The 18,599-nt window shown below is 38.5% G+C and overlaps 1 protein-coding gene across 3 annotated transcripts in view; it reads left to right on the forward strand.

The window, feature by feature from the left end:
* The window catches only part of LOC117572702 (BAI1-associated protein 3), a 50,896-nt gene that overhangs the window by 14,989 nt on the left and 17,308 nt on the right, over window positions 1-18,599 (forward strand). For 2 of the 3 annotated variants that reach the window (XM_052005282.1, XM_034255758.2), the window contains exons 3-4: window positions 5,539-5,694; window positions 16,999-17,768. In XM_052005282.1, coding sequence (XP_051861242.1) covers window positions 17,300-17,768 — 469 coding nt within the window. In that variant the 5' untranslated portion in view covers window positions 5,539-5,694; window positions 16,999-17,299. The remainder of the gene's footprint in view (window positions 1-5,538; window positions 5,695-16,998; window positions 17,769-18,599) is intronic. The other variant, XM_052005283.1, reaches the window with a different exon arrangement.

Raw genomic sequence — 18,599 nt, forward strand, 5'->3', positions numbered from 1 at the left:
TATCTGCGTCTCTGTCTCTGTCTCTGTGTCTGTCTGTGTTGAGAACTGATTGAGTTATTGAGCTTGGCATTCATTGTTGTTGTTGTTGCTGTTGTTCGACATAATAATAATAACAATCTCATATCTTAATGCGCTCAGCAGATAAAAGCACTGGCGAGCTGTCTATAAAAGTGCTATAAAAGTGCCGAAATACTTTGACGAGAGCAGTGAGGCTTCAATCCTATCGTAAGACTTTAATATGATTTTGTGTATTTTGCACAATATTAATCATACGCCCGGTTGCACCTTTAAAAATCAAAGTAAATGATTCGCTTGCTGTTCTGACAGTTATGATAATCAGTTGTGATGAGCGATGGCTGCTTAAAACTGACGCTTATTTGACACGAAATGAATTGAAATCAAAAGCAAACTGAAATTTCAATGAGTGCTGCCGACAATTGAGGGAAAGCAACAAGCAACAAGCACTGAGCATCGATTGTTTTGTTGTTTTGTTTGTTTTTTTTGGATCAATGACAAAACATCCATTAACAAAGGACACAGGCACAGGCACAGCCACCCACGACCACACTCTCTTGAATGTAGGTAAAACAATCAATGGACAACAAAGCAAACTGACAGTCCAAAGAATGGAGACACAGAACACGGACGACAAAACTGACAGCAAATCGACGACCCAAAAGGCATTTTCATTGACAATTTTTGCCACCTGAAAGCAGCTCTCCCTTCCACTGTATATCTAAGGAGAATTTACGAGTGTTTGTGTGTGTGTATTTATGGTATACATGTGTATTTTGGCACAGGTTGGCAGCTCTATTTATTGTTTGCAATTTGTTTTTAGCTGCACAAACAGAACTTTTATTTTTATGAGCCCAAACGCTTTTTTCGTCTTCTCTTCCGACACGCCCCTAAATTGACGACCTACGGCTAAAAATGACCAAGACGTGTATGGCTATTTATAGCGTCACCTTGCTTAGCATATGCGGTCTATAACACTACTAGCAACAACAAAAACAACAATCGAAATAAGGAGAAAAGCTCAACCGTTTGCAATAACCTACAAAAATGTCGTATTGACATTTAAGCTGCCACAAATTGGTTTTCGTTGCGCCGCAGCCACCTCAACGTACACACTTGCTCTATATACAAACATACACACACACTTGACACTAGGTGTGCGTTCTGTTTTGGTAGTCAAACCGAGTCGCTCCCTTCCCTTCCCTTCTCTTCTTCTGCTTTCCACAGTCGTTGACGCCATCGTCTGCGGCTTATCGTTCGCATTTCCATATCGTCAAATGAAATTTTCAAATTATAACAAATTGAATTTTTACATATGCAAAAGGAAATAGCATTCGGCACACCAATAAGCGGACAATGAAACTACGAAAGCAACCACAATCGGGTACATACCAGCATATGTGTAGAGGTAGACAAAGCTGGCAGCTGGCAGCTGGCAGTTTGTAAATTTAGTTTTGACGAGTTCTTTTATACAAAGTAATTAAGATTACTGGAGCTTAATCAATTATTAAATCATGCATTTTTTGGTTAGACGACCAAAATAAAAAATTGAAATTATACACTAATTATTCCAACATTTTCAAATTTTAGAAAAAGTTCATTGTAGGAATTAAATATACTGAGAAAATAGTTTCAAGAATCAGGATTATGATTTTAGTACTAAGAATTTTGTTTTTATTTTTAGTTTATTATTTTACTAAGTTAATTAGTGCATTCAGTTATTCTTAGACTGCAATGAAGAATGGTGGGCGATAGCTCAACTAACTGATCTGTTAACGAAAACACTGAAGGCTATGTAAAATCTTGATAGGAAATTTAATAGATTACCAGATATTGCAACCTAAATCTAGTATCTAATCAGTATCAGAGTATCAGAGTAATTTGTTGTTGTTAAAAAATTAAATGAAAGATGTCTAGCAACAAAGATTTTCTACAGTAATTGAGGATTGCCACCATTTGTGGAATTCGAGTTGATTATTCCTCCCGAAAACGTTTGATGAGCTTGTTGTCATGGAAATCTGCGAAAAGAGCCAATTAAATGTTCAATAATTCCAGGAATAATAAAATATGAATGAAATGAATACATTTATTTATCTCGTTCCCCTGAAATTCTGCCTTTGTTTATTCGATTTCCCTATTTATGAAATTATTTATGTATTTTTTTTGTGACAATATGAATTTAAAAAATGGCTATTCATAGTAGCAATTTTAATTGAATACGAAAAAGTGCGGACAGTTGGATGGAATGGAGGGAACTGTGAAGAGTCAGGCTAATTAAAATATGAAAATGTGAAAATACAAAACGCAAAAATCTCTTGAAAGATGCTTGAGATTGCTGAAGGACTCTCCTTCAGTCAGTTGTTCGTACAATCAATCAATCAATCAATCAACTGAGCAACCCAGAAACTGGGCAACTGTCTGCTTTAATGTGGCTCCTACGCGCTTCTTCGATTTACGTCTCTCACGTTGCATGTTTTGTATTTATGCGTTGATGTTCTACGTGCCCAAAATACCAAAAATTCCAACGCACAAAAACATACAAATGTGCATACATATGTGGTGTATGTGTGTGCATGAGTTTACGTGTAAAATGTATATTGTGTAAATGCGAGGCAAAAGGCAAAAAGCAACAGTCAACAGGACTATGTCGAGAACTGAACTGTCGAGCAGCATGTAGGATATGCCACTCTAACAAGAAGAAGGGAAAACGATGCTGGAGGGGGTCAGTTTCAGTGGCAAAGTGTATGCCAGAGTCAGAGTCAAAAAAAAAGGGTAGTATTTCATTTGTCTCTATCGCGCTCACTCGTTCTATTTTTGTCGCTGTCTCGCTTTCTGTTTTGGTCTCTTGCTGCCCCAAACCATGTGGCAAATGAATTTACGTGGCTTTTGGCCACACATCATGTAAAGCTGTGTGTGTGTGTGTGTGTGTATGATGTGTGTATATTTGAAGCCATCCGTCAAAATTCACACAATGTTTTCGCTTTTCGTATTTGTTTGCGGCATAGTTTTTATCATTTCCTGTTCCTGCCCTTTAATATCTATCTTACCCTTTTTCCAGCCACTTTCGGTATTGTCACTTTTCTTTACTGATTAAAACATGGCAATTATTGATTCCACCATTATAAAAAGCTTTTAGCGGTAATCTAGTTCAAACTGGCATTTAGCTGATCATCTGTATGGTGACCCACTATGCGACAGCTTGCAAGTTGCAGGTTGCAGGTTGCAGGTTGCAGGTTGGGTGCAAGTAGCAAGCAAAAGGCAGTTAGACAATCTGGCCAAAAGCAAAGGACTGAAACAGTCGCCAACTGCGGCCAGCTGTGCCACTGCTTCAGAGACGACACTTTGACAGTTGTGTCATTTGAAGTTCCACTTTGTGCAACGCTCCCTACTTGCCACTAGCCACTCCTTAGCCACCACTTGCCGCTTTGCAGCACATTTCCATTTGCATTGCTGCTTTACTTGCATACACTGGCAATGACGGGCACTGCAAATGCTCAGCTCATCAGCAGCACTTGGCTTTTGCCTGTTGACAATTTCTCACACTCGCACTGTCCGTTCATACAACAACAACAACAACAACAACCACACACAACTGTTGACAGGCGTTTGTGTTGTGCTCTGTCCCAGTGCTCTGTCTGCTCTGCTGCTTTGATTTGACTTTGTGTTGTCAATTCAAAGCTGTCCCACAGTTGACTGGCCAAACGTTCGCATAAAGACGCAGGACATCCATGCATGCATATATTTCTACCAAGGATTAAGCCAACACTTTTAGCATCGTATACAACATTTATTTGGACTCAGATTATCCGCTTAACTTTTTGACAGTTGAAAGACTGAAATTGAATTTTAGATAATTTGCTGCTATTACAGTTTTAAATACATTGATTATTGAAATTTAAAATTAAAGTAGTTTTATAATGATTGATACAAATAATATATAAGTATATATAAGTAGATTAATGATGAGCAATTTATTTTAAATAAAAAAAACTTTATTCAACACCCGAGTACAAATAAATAATGAAATGCAGACCTGCGTTTATAGAACGAAAAAACTAATTAAATTTTAATGGAAATTGAATTAAAACAGAATAGTTGATATAACATTAAATCGGGAAAATCTACATACATACGTGTATGACAGTTCTAATATTATATTATGTGCAAGAACAATTCATTTAAGGATAACTTTCTTCGCCCACTTTTCATTTTCAAATAAATATATAGCAAATACATTTTGTTTTGAGGTACTTTTTCAACTGCATCTATTTCATTGCGAGAGAGTGAAATCAAAAATATGCGCAATTAGAATCACAGTTTTCTTTGCAAAGTAAACAACAAGTAAGATATCGTTTTAGATATATCATTTGACAGTGGCAGACTAGATATTTCCAGCATGACCAATCGCCGGCTTCACAACTATGGATTAACTAAGAATAAAAATTTTTTCATTCAAAATAATTAAACAAAATGATTTCTCTATATTTATAAATATACAGTGTGTGGTTTTAATCGAATTTAATTATTTAATTTATTATTTAAGTTTAATTATTTAAGTACGTTTTACCCACAGTGCTTAGCTTATGTTATTTGCAAAACATCTGTTGACTGCTTACAACCAATTGCTTTAGTCAAATGCCCAATCCTCAAATGTGCTGCGTAGTTCACCTGCCACATGCCCCTTATCGAATTGTATACCCGGACCACGCAGCGAGGAAACGCTTTACGGGCGAGCAATCAACCGTGCAACTGGCAGGTTCTCAAAGTAGAAGAAGCAACAGCACAAGCTGAAGTAGAAGCAGAAGCCCACAAGCCAAGGCAATTAATAGAATAAAAAACGTAGTTGCCAGTTGCCAAATGTGGCAGAGTGCCATTTAATTTAGTCGGTATAGATACGGACGAAATGGACAGTGAACTGATAAAGAGCGGGGCATGCGAGGAAAGGAAACTTAAGTGCGTAAAATCAACAAAACGGAAACGGATACTCATGCAACTTGGGCGGAAATGTTAAAAGGACGTTGAATGCGACTGCGACAGTGTCTGTCTGTCTGTCTGTGTGTCTGATTGTCCGTCTATCTGCCTGCCTCTGCTCACAAAAAATGCGGACCTAAAACCCAAATACATACAGATACACCCACAAGCGCACACACACACACAGACATTTATAAGTGTATGTAGCGTAGACGAGTCGAACATTTTGTAGCATTAAATTTATGTACATGCCGCGGGGGCGTATACGTAACGTGACGTGACGTGACGCCCTGCTTGGGCCCGTATAAAGTGTTGCAAATTGTTGTTGTTGTACCTGCTTAGCTGACATTTTATGGCCTTACCCAAAGAAATAAATAAAAAAAAAGCACAAAACGCGCTACTCGTTGTTCTCGTTCTTGTGTTGTTCTTTCTGCTGCGTTTTAAATCCACACAAATTAATCTCTAAATTAGAAAAGCATCACTCCAAAGTAATTGCCGACGCGCGATTTTTATTTTTATATATTTTATGTCTCTTGGTTTTTATCTTTGCAGTCGCCAGCCACAGGACGGTACGTGCAACGCATAGCAAAAGGCATAGCATTAAAAACAACTAGCACAACAACAAGTAGGAGAACATGTAGCATGTGGATCAAATAGAACGCGTAATAGCAAGCAAACAGTGGTTGCTCTTAATGAGGATTGCCTGTGGTGCGTATGCAAAATTTGTTTCTCTCGCTTTTAACAATTCAAGTGCAAATGAAATTTTATGCGGCGACAAGTTGCCTGCAACTTTAATTTCAAAAAGTGTCGCAATTCGCAGCAAATGTCACACACTTTCTCACACACACACACACACACAGTCATATTTGACCATATGTCTCTTTGCCGGAAATGTTTTGGTCGTCAGTTTGAGTTGGCCAAAAAGCAGCACAGGCTGCCAGTCAGACCGGCAGGATGGGGCTGGGTGTGGCAGGCACTAACGCCTCTTGGTTGACAGTGACAGCAATTATGCATAATTCATGTGACAGCCCTCGGCAGCAGCATCGACAACAGCAGCAGCAGGAGCAGCAGATACTGCATTAATCATGCAGCAAGCTACGTGCCCAGGCACCTGATAGAATCAACCTGAGTTTTATTAATATTTTTAAACGCCTGTCAACGCCGCCAAAGTAAAACTATGATAGCTATTGAGCAATCCACAAAATGCTTGACATTTTGCCTGTATTCACAGAATTTGTTTTTTTTTTGGCTGGCTTACATCGGCTATAGAGCTATTTTGCTTTTCATTTTTAGACTTTAATGGGATATTGTACTATTAGGATATTGTAGTATTATGTAGGAACAACATTTTCCCCCATGAAAGCTTCTAATACTTTACTGGCATATATTTTTGGTAGGTTACTTGCAGGTCAAGTCAAAAAAAAGTAAAATCTAAATTGAAAGATACTATAGAATTTAGTTATGAATTAATTATAAATATGTCTTTGTTATTTTAATTAATTCTCTCTCCAATAAGAGCTATTCGCCTATTCATATGTGGGCGATGGAAAGAATTTAGAATCTGTTGTTGGAATCCCTTGGCAATTTTTCGGTCAATCAAGTATGACAAATTTAGTCATCTATTCGCATAAAGAAATCTATTTGTTATTCATGTTGAGCTGCTGCCATGCTACTGGGCTGCTCGTAGCCCAACTCGAGTTCTCGGTAGGTTCAGACACACACACACACACACACACGCAAAGTTGTTTATAACGCCCACGAACAAAGCCACAATTCAACAGAGTTTTTGCAAGTTGTCTTTCGCAGTGAGAGCTGAAGAGACAGAGAGAGAGGGAGGGAAAAGAAGGCCCGAACTCAAGGACTGACCGCATTTTAATGCCTTTTTCATTGTCCTTACAACTGAGGACGTTGTCTCGATGGTCGCCACGCCCATCATGCTAGCCCCCATTTGCTTGGTTGCCATTTGGTTGGATTCACATGCACAATTTCGCTTTGCATACTTTGAGGCGCAGCTCAAGAAAATTGACGCCATGTCATCAATCAATCTGGATGTAAAGCTCGCTTTGCTATCATTTTGTACGCATTGCTTGTTGTTATTGCTCTCTTTTTTCTCTGACAAGCTGTGAAATTTTTTTGGACGCGATTTTCATTCTTTCGGGGTTTTTTTTTTATTTAATTTTTCAGAATTCTCATTATGTAGCGTGCAGCTTGATTTATGATATTTTAATGGGCCGCTCGCACAGTTGTTGCTTCTGCTGCTGTTTTTGGCATTGTCTTGCAGGATTGTAAAGGCGAACATTAAAGTATTTGCCAATTTTGAAGTGAGCTGGATAAAGTTCAAGGTCATCACTGTGACCTATAAATGCGTAGGAAAGCTATTCGGGGTTTAAAGGTTGCTAAGCGCTTTGTGTCAACTAACCGTTGTAAAAATGTAGATGCTTTGCCATTTGACCAATAGCTATTATCAAAGAACATTGTCAAGTTACCTCGGCTCGATTGGACTGAATTGTACATGCGGCGTGGTCGTCATATGTTTAACTTCTAAGCACAGCATTATCATAGCTAATGTACTTGGTCCCCTTTGGGGATAATATTTGCAATATTTTTGTTGCGCTGTTTTATTGCTCGGTTATTTTAATTAAAAACTTTGAACAGCTGACAATGCCAATTGGCTCAACATCAGCAACAACTGCCTGCCCCAACTTTCCATACGACTTTGGATAGGATAAAAAATGCGAAGAAATGTTGCGCGTTTCGTTTGCCGCAGGCTGTATTCCGTCGCTGCCTGCCACAACAGAATGTGCGAAAACAAAGCTGTCGGGACGAGAGCTACTTGTATCTACTTATGTGCTACATACTCAAAGGCGGCCTATGTGCCTCCCTTTCCCCCTTGTCTGTACTTAACCCAACCATCCACCCACGCATATTTCCCCTATCGCGTCCTTTTGTTTTGGCCTTCGACTTTTGCTATTTTTATGCTCTTAAGAAGATATTAAAGGCATATGTAAAGCATGTTGAGATCGTAGCTGTTGCTCCAGCACTTGTATTTCTTTTTATTGTTGTTGACACATATATAATTATTGTTGTTGTTGCTGCTGCTGCTGTCGGCGCCTCCTAAACAAAAGCACAATGCGATGGGAGTGCTAATCCCGCTTAACGTTTTTGTTGACGACGCGGCCGCAGCAGTCACTTATATTTATTCTTATGTACTTATCAAATACATACAACACATACATATGTGTTAAATCTCATACATATGTACGCATATGCATATACTTAAACCAGCTGACGTGCTTTTGGCGCGTGGGTTATTTATCAAAATCTGAGCATTCCCCGTTGTTATTTTTATGCTCGATTTTTACCTGCTTGCAGCTTTTGGGGCAACTCTGTTTTCTATTTACGACCATATTTAAAGTCTTGTTTATGCTAAATTTATTTTCGTATATTTTTAGTTAGTCATAACTTTCACCTAGATAACTTCGCGAGCTATTTTCAATAACGACCCTTGGCTAATTTCCGTTTTATAATTATAAACTTTGCACGCTGGCTTGAAATTTAGGAGATTCATTCATCCTTTTAATGTCGCATAAAATTGAATGAAAAGTGTGGCTGAAACTTTGAGTTCCTCAGGAAAATGAGACAAAAGACTTGAGAGTCTTGAAGACAGAGTATAGCACTTTTTGAATTTCTATTTAATAAAAACGGGCGAAAATAGAATTACTCTCAGTTTAAATTTTAATTGACGAAAATTATATGTTACGCAATTAATTAAATTCTGTAAGTACAGCTAAAGAAAACAATTCGTGTTATTATTATAAATAGATTATATTGGTTTTATGTTCTTTAATTAGGTATGTGCTAATTATTTGGTTGAGCACACTAAAAATAATATTTGAGACTGGTAATTGGATAACTAATTCAAAAGAATGAACAAGAAGATAATGCAGTGGATTACATTTAAAAGCAGCGTACATTTACTTCTCTAGAGATGGAGTTGATTGAATGTTCTGCATTATTTTAATTATAATTCGAAAAGTTGAAATAAAAACTACATAAGGTCACCTGTGATTCGAGAAATATTCTAAAGCATACTTTCGAGGGCGTCAACCAGAACACTTTTTAATTACCGCACATTAAAGCAAACAAAAACGCAGAATGAACAAAAAACAACACTCATTTTTATTGCAAGCACAAGTGCATGCATGCGATGAGGAAGGAGCTCTTTTCCCCTCTCTCTCTCTCTCTCTCTCTCTCTCTCTCTCTCTCTCTTTCACTCACTTCTTTTTTTGCGCTCTTTGTGGACGCTGTGAATAAGCTGCACGCGGCTTTAATTGCCAGCAGAACGGAAAGTGGATGCTCGACAAAGCGCAATGAGGGCAAACAATTAACTTGGCCGTCAGAAGAAAAGGTCAATGCCAAAAGGACTTGCAGAGGAAGCCGTTGACAAAATAAAAGCAAAAGAAAAAAAAAAACAGAGAAAAAGTGCAAAAATAAAACTGGTAAAAATGAAATGAAAAATGAATTTTTATTATGGCCTTTTGTTGGGACCGTTAAATGAACTTTAAGCGAGGCAGCCACTTGGAAACTTTGAACGTCTGCAGCAACACCAGATGGAGTCAGCGACTCAGCTTAACCCTCTCCATTACACCGAGAGCCACACACGCAGACCTCCATCCTCTTTCCTTCTTGTTGTTGTGCATTCATCCGTTTGGATTTTCTTGTAATTTGCAACAATGTTCTGCGCTCAGAGAGTGCAAGTTGTCAGCGACAAGCAAGTAGCAGCAACTCATCTAGCTATCTTTGTTGCTTGACATGACAAAGCCAAACAAGCCCCGCTAGACAGACCCCCAGAATCCCCTCTTGCGTAGATTGAGCAGCTAAAACCTATTTGTGGCGTCCCGTTGGTTGATTGGCGTCAAGAATCGCATCAAAACGCAAGGTGACATTCAAGTTCAAAGCACGATGTTGAGAGCAATGTCAAAAGGCAGAGGATGGTGTTTGAACATGTTTATTGTAGCTGACTTTTTGTGCTATGTAAAAAAGTTGGCCTTGTTGGGCCTAGAGTTTATCTCTTACCCAGCCCAACTATCGATTTGGCTTCAGGTTCAAATGCGTGACTGGCATTCATAATTAATGCCAAATTGGTCAAAACGAAAGCCAAAGCAATATTTGAAATTATTGCAATATCAAAGGCAAAGGCTGCTAAATGCGTTGTCCCCGCTTCTTTTCCTGCATCTGCTCCTGTTTCTCCATCAATTGCCTCTGGGGTTCATGTATCTGCGGTTTCGCATACTTGACAATTAGTCCGCACAGTACATTAATTATGCATGCGTATGTGTGCCATTCTATACTAACTTATGTATTTGGGTGCGCGTGTATGTCTGTGTCTGTGTCCGTGTCTGTGTCTACGTTCGGTCTGACGCTCAATGAAATTCTCCAATTTCCTCTGACACTCGCGCCACTCAATGCCAAAGCATTTTTTGGGCAAACCGCAAACACACTCACGAACATGCCTTACATACACACACACACATTCGAGTGACACTCACAAACTCGCATAGTCGCTGAGCCTGGTTATTTGAGGCATATAGTATGCCTTCAAGGACTGCACATAATTAGCCCCCATACCGAAAACGTTATGTAATTTGATAGTTTTAATTGGTATTTGCTTGTGCCACAGCAATTTGATTAGAGTATTCAACGTATTTAATTAAAATACGCCATTTAATTTGAGAACTGATACAGTGACAGTAATAAAGTACAGACATTCACATTAAAAAAAGCGTCATATTAAATCTTTGTTTCAGAAATAAAGATTCAAAATCAAAGTAATTAAAGGGCAGAATCTATCATACACGATACAGATAGCGATGTGTAAATCAGTTTATTGAGTAATTCATTCATATTCCAATGGAGCTATTTCCAGACATATTGTCAAATATTTTTGTTATGTGGCAAAGAACATTTATTTTTTATTTTAGACGAGTTCGTCCGGTTAATTATAAGGAGACTACGAGGTTGAGGTGACGTATTCGTCTTCGTATTCAAAAATGTGAATGCATAACCGATTTAATTTTGTTCACAGTTCTCACAAGTTCACAGTTCTCACGTGGCCTTTGTTTGCTGTGCTAGCTGCTTTGCTAATTAGAAGAATTTTCCATGTCGCTTCTCCAACTGCAAAGTTGAAGCAAAGCTAAGGTGTGTATGGCTTTGTGTATACAGCAAAAGTACGAGTATTTTCAAGTTTTCCGGTTTCGTTGCTTTGGCAATTTATCAAAACGGATTTACTGCACATAGCAACTTACACACACAGTCTTACACCCTTACACACTCACACACACACACACACACATAAAGGCTCTTCAAGTGCAGAGCTTTTGACATTTTCCTTTGTAATTAATAGCAGTGAAGGAGGCAACAGGCAGTAGTCGTCGAGTTAATTGAATTTGTGTTGCATTTGCGAAAATTACTCATACGCCTTTAGGTGTGTGCGTGTATTCGTGAATGCGTGTGTATTTTGCCTTAACAAATTAAGCAATTTGCTGCCCAAGTCCAGTTGGTGTTGCTTTTGCTTTTGCTGTTGCTGTTGCAGTCAGGTGCCTGGTGAACGCATTTGTTAAAGAGGTCTTCGCTTCGACAGTTTGCATGGTCAGACCACATTATCCAGTGCTGCTTGATGCCATTGTGTTGGCTTGCATTCTGGTTGTTTATCTGACATCTTGTAGTACCATATATATAGGAAAGGATCTGCTTGTGGCTCAGTTTTATTGCATTTGATAGTGGCCAAATAATTCTGCTCACTTCCCTGCTTCCCTGTTTCCCTGCTTCAGCCCTCCATTCCATTTTCCTTTTCGTCTTTTCTTCGTTTCGCATATTTCCCGCTTGGCAGCGTAAACAAAAGTGAGTGCATGAAAAGTGTGTGTGTGTGTGTGTGTGTGTGTGTGTGTGTGTGTGTGTGTGTGTGTGTGTGTGTGTGTGTGTGTGTGTGTGTGTGTGTGTGTGTGTGTGTGTGTGTGTGTGTGTGTGTGTGTGTGAGTGTGTGTGTGTGTGTGTGTGTGTGTGTGTGTGTGTGTGTGTGTGTGTGTGGAAAGTGTGGAAAGTGTGGAAAGTGATGCATGTGCTGCACTTTGTGATTTATGATGATGATGATAATGGGTTGAAATTGCAGCTGCTGACAGTAGACACTGTGCAGATGATTATAGTGCAGGGCTATGAGGAGGACACTATGAGTAGCTTCGAATGCAAGTAGCTTTGTTACCTCTTTCTTTCTCACTCTTCTTGAAGTGCAGTTCTCAATTAGCACTTTTGTTCGCCCTGAAATGAATGAAATAACTGTTGGTAGGTGATTGCAGAACTGCAGAAAAATATGAACTTAATTGAAAATGCACATTGCTGTTATTCTTAGTTTCTTCGTAATCTAACTACTGCAGCTTTCGATGTGTTGCTACTTTTGCTTACTATTTACTTTTTATAGCGTCTTCTGTTATCGTCCTTATTTTTACTCCTGTTTCGTCACTGTTACTGTTATTACTACTGCTCTTACTGTTATTGCTACCTGCTGCTGTTAAATGTAGCGAGTATTTTGGGCTAAATCATATTAGTCGCAATTGCTGACTGTTATCGCGGGTCGTTTATCTTTTGTCTGCTGGCAGAGAGCTCGTGCGTAAGGTAATTTATATAGAAAACGCCACGCCCACGTCTCCATTTGAAAACTGCCTGCCACAATTGTTAGATAAATAAGACATTTGAACGCCGCACATTTGTTAAACTCGCATTCACATTCACATTCACAATTGGTCTTCTTGTTTGTCTCTCTTCCTGTCTCTCTGGCTGTATTCTTGGTTGTTTTTCGTATTTTTGTGAAATGTCGAATCTGCCACAATGCGCCTCGTTTCATTTTAAAGTCACATATCAAACTGGGGCACAAGAGAAAATAAATTTCATGCCACAGCATGCATTGCGGCTGCCGCAGCCGCAGCCGCAGCCTCCGCCGTTTGTCCGCCGCTGTTGCTTTTGCCACTCTTCTCGCTGAGCAGCTGCTTTGTCATTTTCACCACGACACGCCTACTAAAGCGCCCACACATTCGTCTCCAAGTTGCTTTGCCACACACACGCATACACACACAAACAAACAAGAACACCGCAAAAAAAATGACATAAAGCGACATAATAATTTTTCCTTTGAAATTGCCTTACAATTGCTTTTTTTTTTTGGCAGCGTATATGAATGTGTGCGTGTGTTCGCCTGGGTGCGTATAGGGATTGTGGGACACTGGGATTCGATTCCCCTTCATAGGACGAGCTTATTTTTAACTTTGCCGCATCGCGCACATTCCTTTCTTAAGCGCACTGCGACTTTCTAATACACTTTGCATAGGGCTAGATTGAAGTCGCAATGGGAAACGAAATGAGTCGCAATGGCAAGTTAAATGGTGCACAAGAGACTTAAGCGCAATTGAAAGTATGTCAAGGTATAACTATGGCGGTTTGCTCACGAGACTTGTATTAATGCCTTCTGAAGAGATACAGATTGTCGATGTAAATTTCCGTATATACTCAGTAATACTGCTATTTAATTATATATGTAAAAATGATCAAAAAACTTGCTTCTACTTTGAGATAGCATATAAAAAATTCGTACAGAAAAAATGATTTATTTTTTTTTATGATTTCCATTCGCTTTTATCAACAGGCATTTTCAACAAGCAACCCCCGCAAAGTTACCTCTCATACTTTGTTGTGTACGGTAACACCTCATATGTTTGTTTGTCAAGATATGCATACAAAACGCTGTCCGGAAAATGTGTGAAAATTGTGGCACACAGGAAAAAAGAAAATCTAACTGGCAGTTTTTTTTTTCATTTAATATAGAACGGTGAAAGAAAAAAATGTAAATTACATTGACTAAATAAGATGGATGGAGGAACATTGGGTGGGGAAAGATGAGTCGTTCCTATAGTTAGATCTGAGTAAGAAGATGGAGAGGAAGTTGATTCCACATGTCGCCGCATATGTCATTAATAAAGGCAACTACACACATTGAAACTGTTTTCGGTTGACTCTGTTGTTGATGCTTAATGGCATTCATTAGCACTCCCTAACCGCAACCCCACATATACAGTCATCATCATATAATAACCACGATAAATATGTGTATACACACATACAATACAATACAATATACTCCCATACGCCCTAAAGTCGCGAACGTATCTGCCTTAAAGTTTCTGTTTCCGGTTTACGTATTCGGCTCGTTATTTCGCCCCTTTTGACTTGGCCAGCGTCCAATTAATCTTAATTAAAGTCGTGCTTAAGTGTAGCATACAAACACACCACATACATATGCATATACATATCTGTATCTACATATATCTGTATGGGTGAGCAGCTGTTGCTATTGTCCTGCGTCTTGCTTCCGTTGTCGGTTCGTTTAATTGTAATACATTTGTCTGCGCCTTAATGGCGAATTTACGTGCTGCGTATAAATCAACTTTTCCGCCGTCTGATTTATTTATAGCATTTTACAAAATGGCAACAAAAAACAACAAACCACATGCAGAGTTTCCCCAAATGTGTTGCAAATTGGTTTCACTTCCTTTTTTTTTCGTGTAGTTGGGGGCACTCTGCTAATTATGCAACAATCAGCTACAAAACGAACTCATTGCTAGTACTTGCTGACCTAGCAGGCGTACAAAGTACACTGATTGCACCCATACATACACATAAACACATACACATCTGCACAGCCACATTCTCATATACGCAGAGCTTACAATTGGAAGCCATTATTGTTGCTCAATTGTTTTGCTGCTGACATCACAATACGCTAAATCAGCTGTTGTTGCCACAGCCTTATATTCATACTCTGCTTCCTCCTTGCAACATGCGAACTGATTTCGTTGCTTTGGTGACATTTAAAGCCAATCATCGAAGCATTAATGACGTAGACGTTGTCTACGTTGCGCCTCAAAACCAAATCAACTTAGCAGTGAATAAAATGAACAATAGCAGCCACTCATAGTTATACACCTTATAACATGATTTGTTCATAAGCCATTGGTTTAATATGCTAATAAAGAATTACAGCCAGATAAATTCAATAAGAAAAGTTTATATCTAATGCCATTGGCATATTATATCATTCTGTTTTAAAGCTATTTGAATACCAGCGATTAGCTTTTGGGATTATTCGGTTTTTAATTGAAAAGCTTAGACAAGATATTAATAACTATTACTTTGAGAAGTTTTGTTGAAAAAAACTGTTTTAAAATCTCTCAATTAGAAGTCTTTAGCTTAATAACTTAAGTAAACTACATTTAATACTTAAAGTAGTCTTCGCTTGCGTAAACTCCAATTGCTATATCAAAAAAAAACATATTTTTTTACATTTATCATTCTTAGAGATAATAATATTATAAATGTTTTAAAACCGTAAACATTCCTTGATATATTCTACAAATTTGAAATAAATTTGAAATATATTTTCTTTTTTATTTTCAATACAGAGTTATAGAGTTTTATCAAAGTTACAAACACTCATTGTATCATAATACAAATACTGCATATTAATAATCTCTGTGCATCGTCTTACCGTTTTCGTGTGTTCTTAGTAGATATTTGGCACTGATTCAATTGTCAAGAATCATGTTAAATTTTATGCTGCTACTATTCATGCCTCGCGATAAACAAAAGCAGAAAGTAATTGCACTGTCGTGAACTTGTTGCGTAGTGTTTAGTTATGATAATAGTTTCTACTAGCAATACTAATCCAGTCACGTTTCGATTTATCTGCGAAAAGTGATAGAAAACTATGTTCTGTTTGTTTGCGTTGTTGTCTGTTTCAGTGGAATAATAATGTTCGTTCTTCTTGTTGCTGGCAATTAATTAACTTATTTGCTACTGGCAACTGTAATTATTGGTGCCCATATAATAATTGCAAATATTGAGCACTTGTCACAGATGCCGCAGTGCCAATAAATTTATGGACAAATTTTGTGGTGAAATCCCCTTTTCTCTAATCATTTTCCAGCAGCTGCCAAGGTGTTTCACATTTCGCACCAATTATTCATGCAGATCGATTAGACGCATTAGCCGAAAACCACAGATAATGCTTCACTGAGCGCAGCTGATTAAACGTTAATTAAGTTCGACGCGGATAGATAGTAGAAGCCGCAACTGGAAAAGAGCAACGTTACCCACTCCCACTCAACATGCTGTCAATCAAAAAGAAATTAATTAAGAGCATTGCCGAAAAAAAAAACATTATTGCAAAAAGAAAACGGGGAAAACTCGGGCCAAATCAATCGATAAACGCATTGCTGCGATTTCTTTTACGGGGTTTGTAGCTTGCGCAAATTCTTTGAAAAAATAGGAGGTAAAGACAACGACAACTCAATTAAATATAAACAATTCAGAGAGTTGATTTGACTCTGTGATAAAAATACCATAGCAAAAAAACATTTCGTAAACATTTCAGAAATGAATAATCAGTAGTTATGGCTGAGTTTACTAAAATTTGAAATTCATGTCATAACGTATACTTGATTTTTTGTGCAAAATTAACAGGCTGTAAAAAAATGGTGGCACCGTTCTTTTTAGTCCCAGAGATCTAAGTAGTCACATAGGCAGACAAACGTCTTGACTAATCAAAAATATGTATATTTATGGGATAGGAGATGCTACTTAGAGGGTATAAAATACTGGGCAAGCGAATTCTAGAAACGCTTAAAAGTATGCTACAAAAGCCAAGCAGGTTAGCATACCGTCATTCACGTAGATGTGTGCGTCTGTGAGTTGGGCTTAATTGTCTTGAAGCTGCTCGCTCAGGTGAAGCATATTGGGAACTCATTCTCATTCAGATTGTGTAACTGCTTGCCAGCAATTTAAGCCTTGGCAGAATTTCCAATTAAGATTAAAAATAACAACAAGCACAAATACAAATATCTTAGGCCTTGTCTACTTTGTTTGCCTCTTAGAGAACTTATGATTCTACTTTCTTCTTCTATTTTGCAGAGCTTGGAACTGAACTGAATTTCAAATTCTGGGCTGCTCTTTGGGCAATTAAAGCCCCAGCAAGAACAACAACAATCACAACAACAACAGCAATCATTTTTTAATTAAAAAACATTACGAATTTGAAAGCAAATTTTAAGCTTTGCATTTGCCAAGTTTCCGAGTGATTAATTTCATAATACCAACAACGAAGCCAGCGTACAATTGAAGCCAATTAAGCGAGCGGGCAAAGCTGTTACTGACTGTTAACTATAACAACCAAAAACAAGAACAAGGAAAGGAGCGAGCAACAAATGCCGTCATGAGTTTCCTTAGCTCCATGCAACAATATGTAACAAGTGGCATATCGAGTTTGGGGCTCGGTAATCGTCGCTTCTCTCTGTCTCGCCAGGAGTCAAGTGAACAGCAGGCCAATGCAGGTGGCATGCCGCCACAACAGCTGTTGCCTCAGCAGCCGTCACAGCAGCAGCACTTGCAGCAACAACAACAGCTGGCGACGCAACAGCAGCAACAACATCTGACGCCGCAGCAGCAACAACAACAACAACAACAGCAGCAGCAGCAGCAGCAGCAACAACAACAACAACAGCACGGACACGCACCGTTGCAACAACAGGCGAGCATTGGCAGCGGCCTGGGGCTAAGCGGTGGCAGCGTTTATGGCGCACCCACACAACCAACAGCAGGTCTGACGGCAACAACAGGAGGCAGTAATTACCCCGCCGGCGGCGTCGTAATCGGCAATCCGAATGCCACTAATCCATTACTAGGTAAGCCTCTATTTTTGTGTCTTTCCGGTTCTCCATTCCAATCCAGTATACACGCATACTGAGTGTGATAAATGACTGGGAGGTACTTCTGCTAGGGAACAAGGGCAGCAAGTGTATTGTAGAAGCCATCAAAGTGTGTCAAGATTAATGAAACTCCGTGAGCAAACTAAAGACACTTATTATATTTGATGAATGTTCAGGACGCAAAACAACTTTAACACGCTGCAGAAGCCTAATTAAATACAAAAGTAATTATGATAATCATTCGTTTCATATGTGGGCTAGATAATCAAACAATAGACACCAATTTTTATGGGGTCAAGGCTGAACTCGTAATTAAAAATTATTGAAATGATTTGATATTGTTACTAAGATTGTTGCTTAAGAATTCTAGCCTTGCAGAGATTATATCCTTTAAAAACTGATGCAATTCGTTCTCCTTTTACTTTTCTTTTGGTATAAAAATATACTTAAGTTGTAACAGGTCTCAAATCAAACTAAACCGTAGATTACCTCGAGCCTAATCAAATTTTTTATTGTCGTTCAAACAAGTTTCGAAATGCCATTAAGACTTTACGAATGCTGTTCAGCATGTGCACACTCCAAATCAAGTATGAATGCATTAATTTAGGACAAAACAACATATGACATAGAGTTAAACAATGCGCTTTGGTCGAGTAAACACAGCAAATTGAAGTAAATCCTATTGTAAATGAAATCCTGTTGAGCATTCAGTAAAACCTGCTGTGATTTAAAGCACAACCTGCAGAACTTCATTTGCATCTATTTATTATTAACTGAACCATAATGCTATGTTGATTTCCACAGCAC

Source organism: Drosophila albomicans, chromosome 3 (genome assembly GCF_009650485.2).
Source record: "Drosophila albomicans strain 15112-1751.03 chromosome 3, ASM965048v2, whole genome shotgun sequence".
NCBI lineage: Eukaryota > Metazoa > Arthropoda > Insecta > Diptera > Drosophilidae > Drosophila > Drosophila albomicans.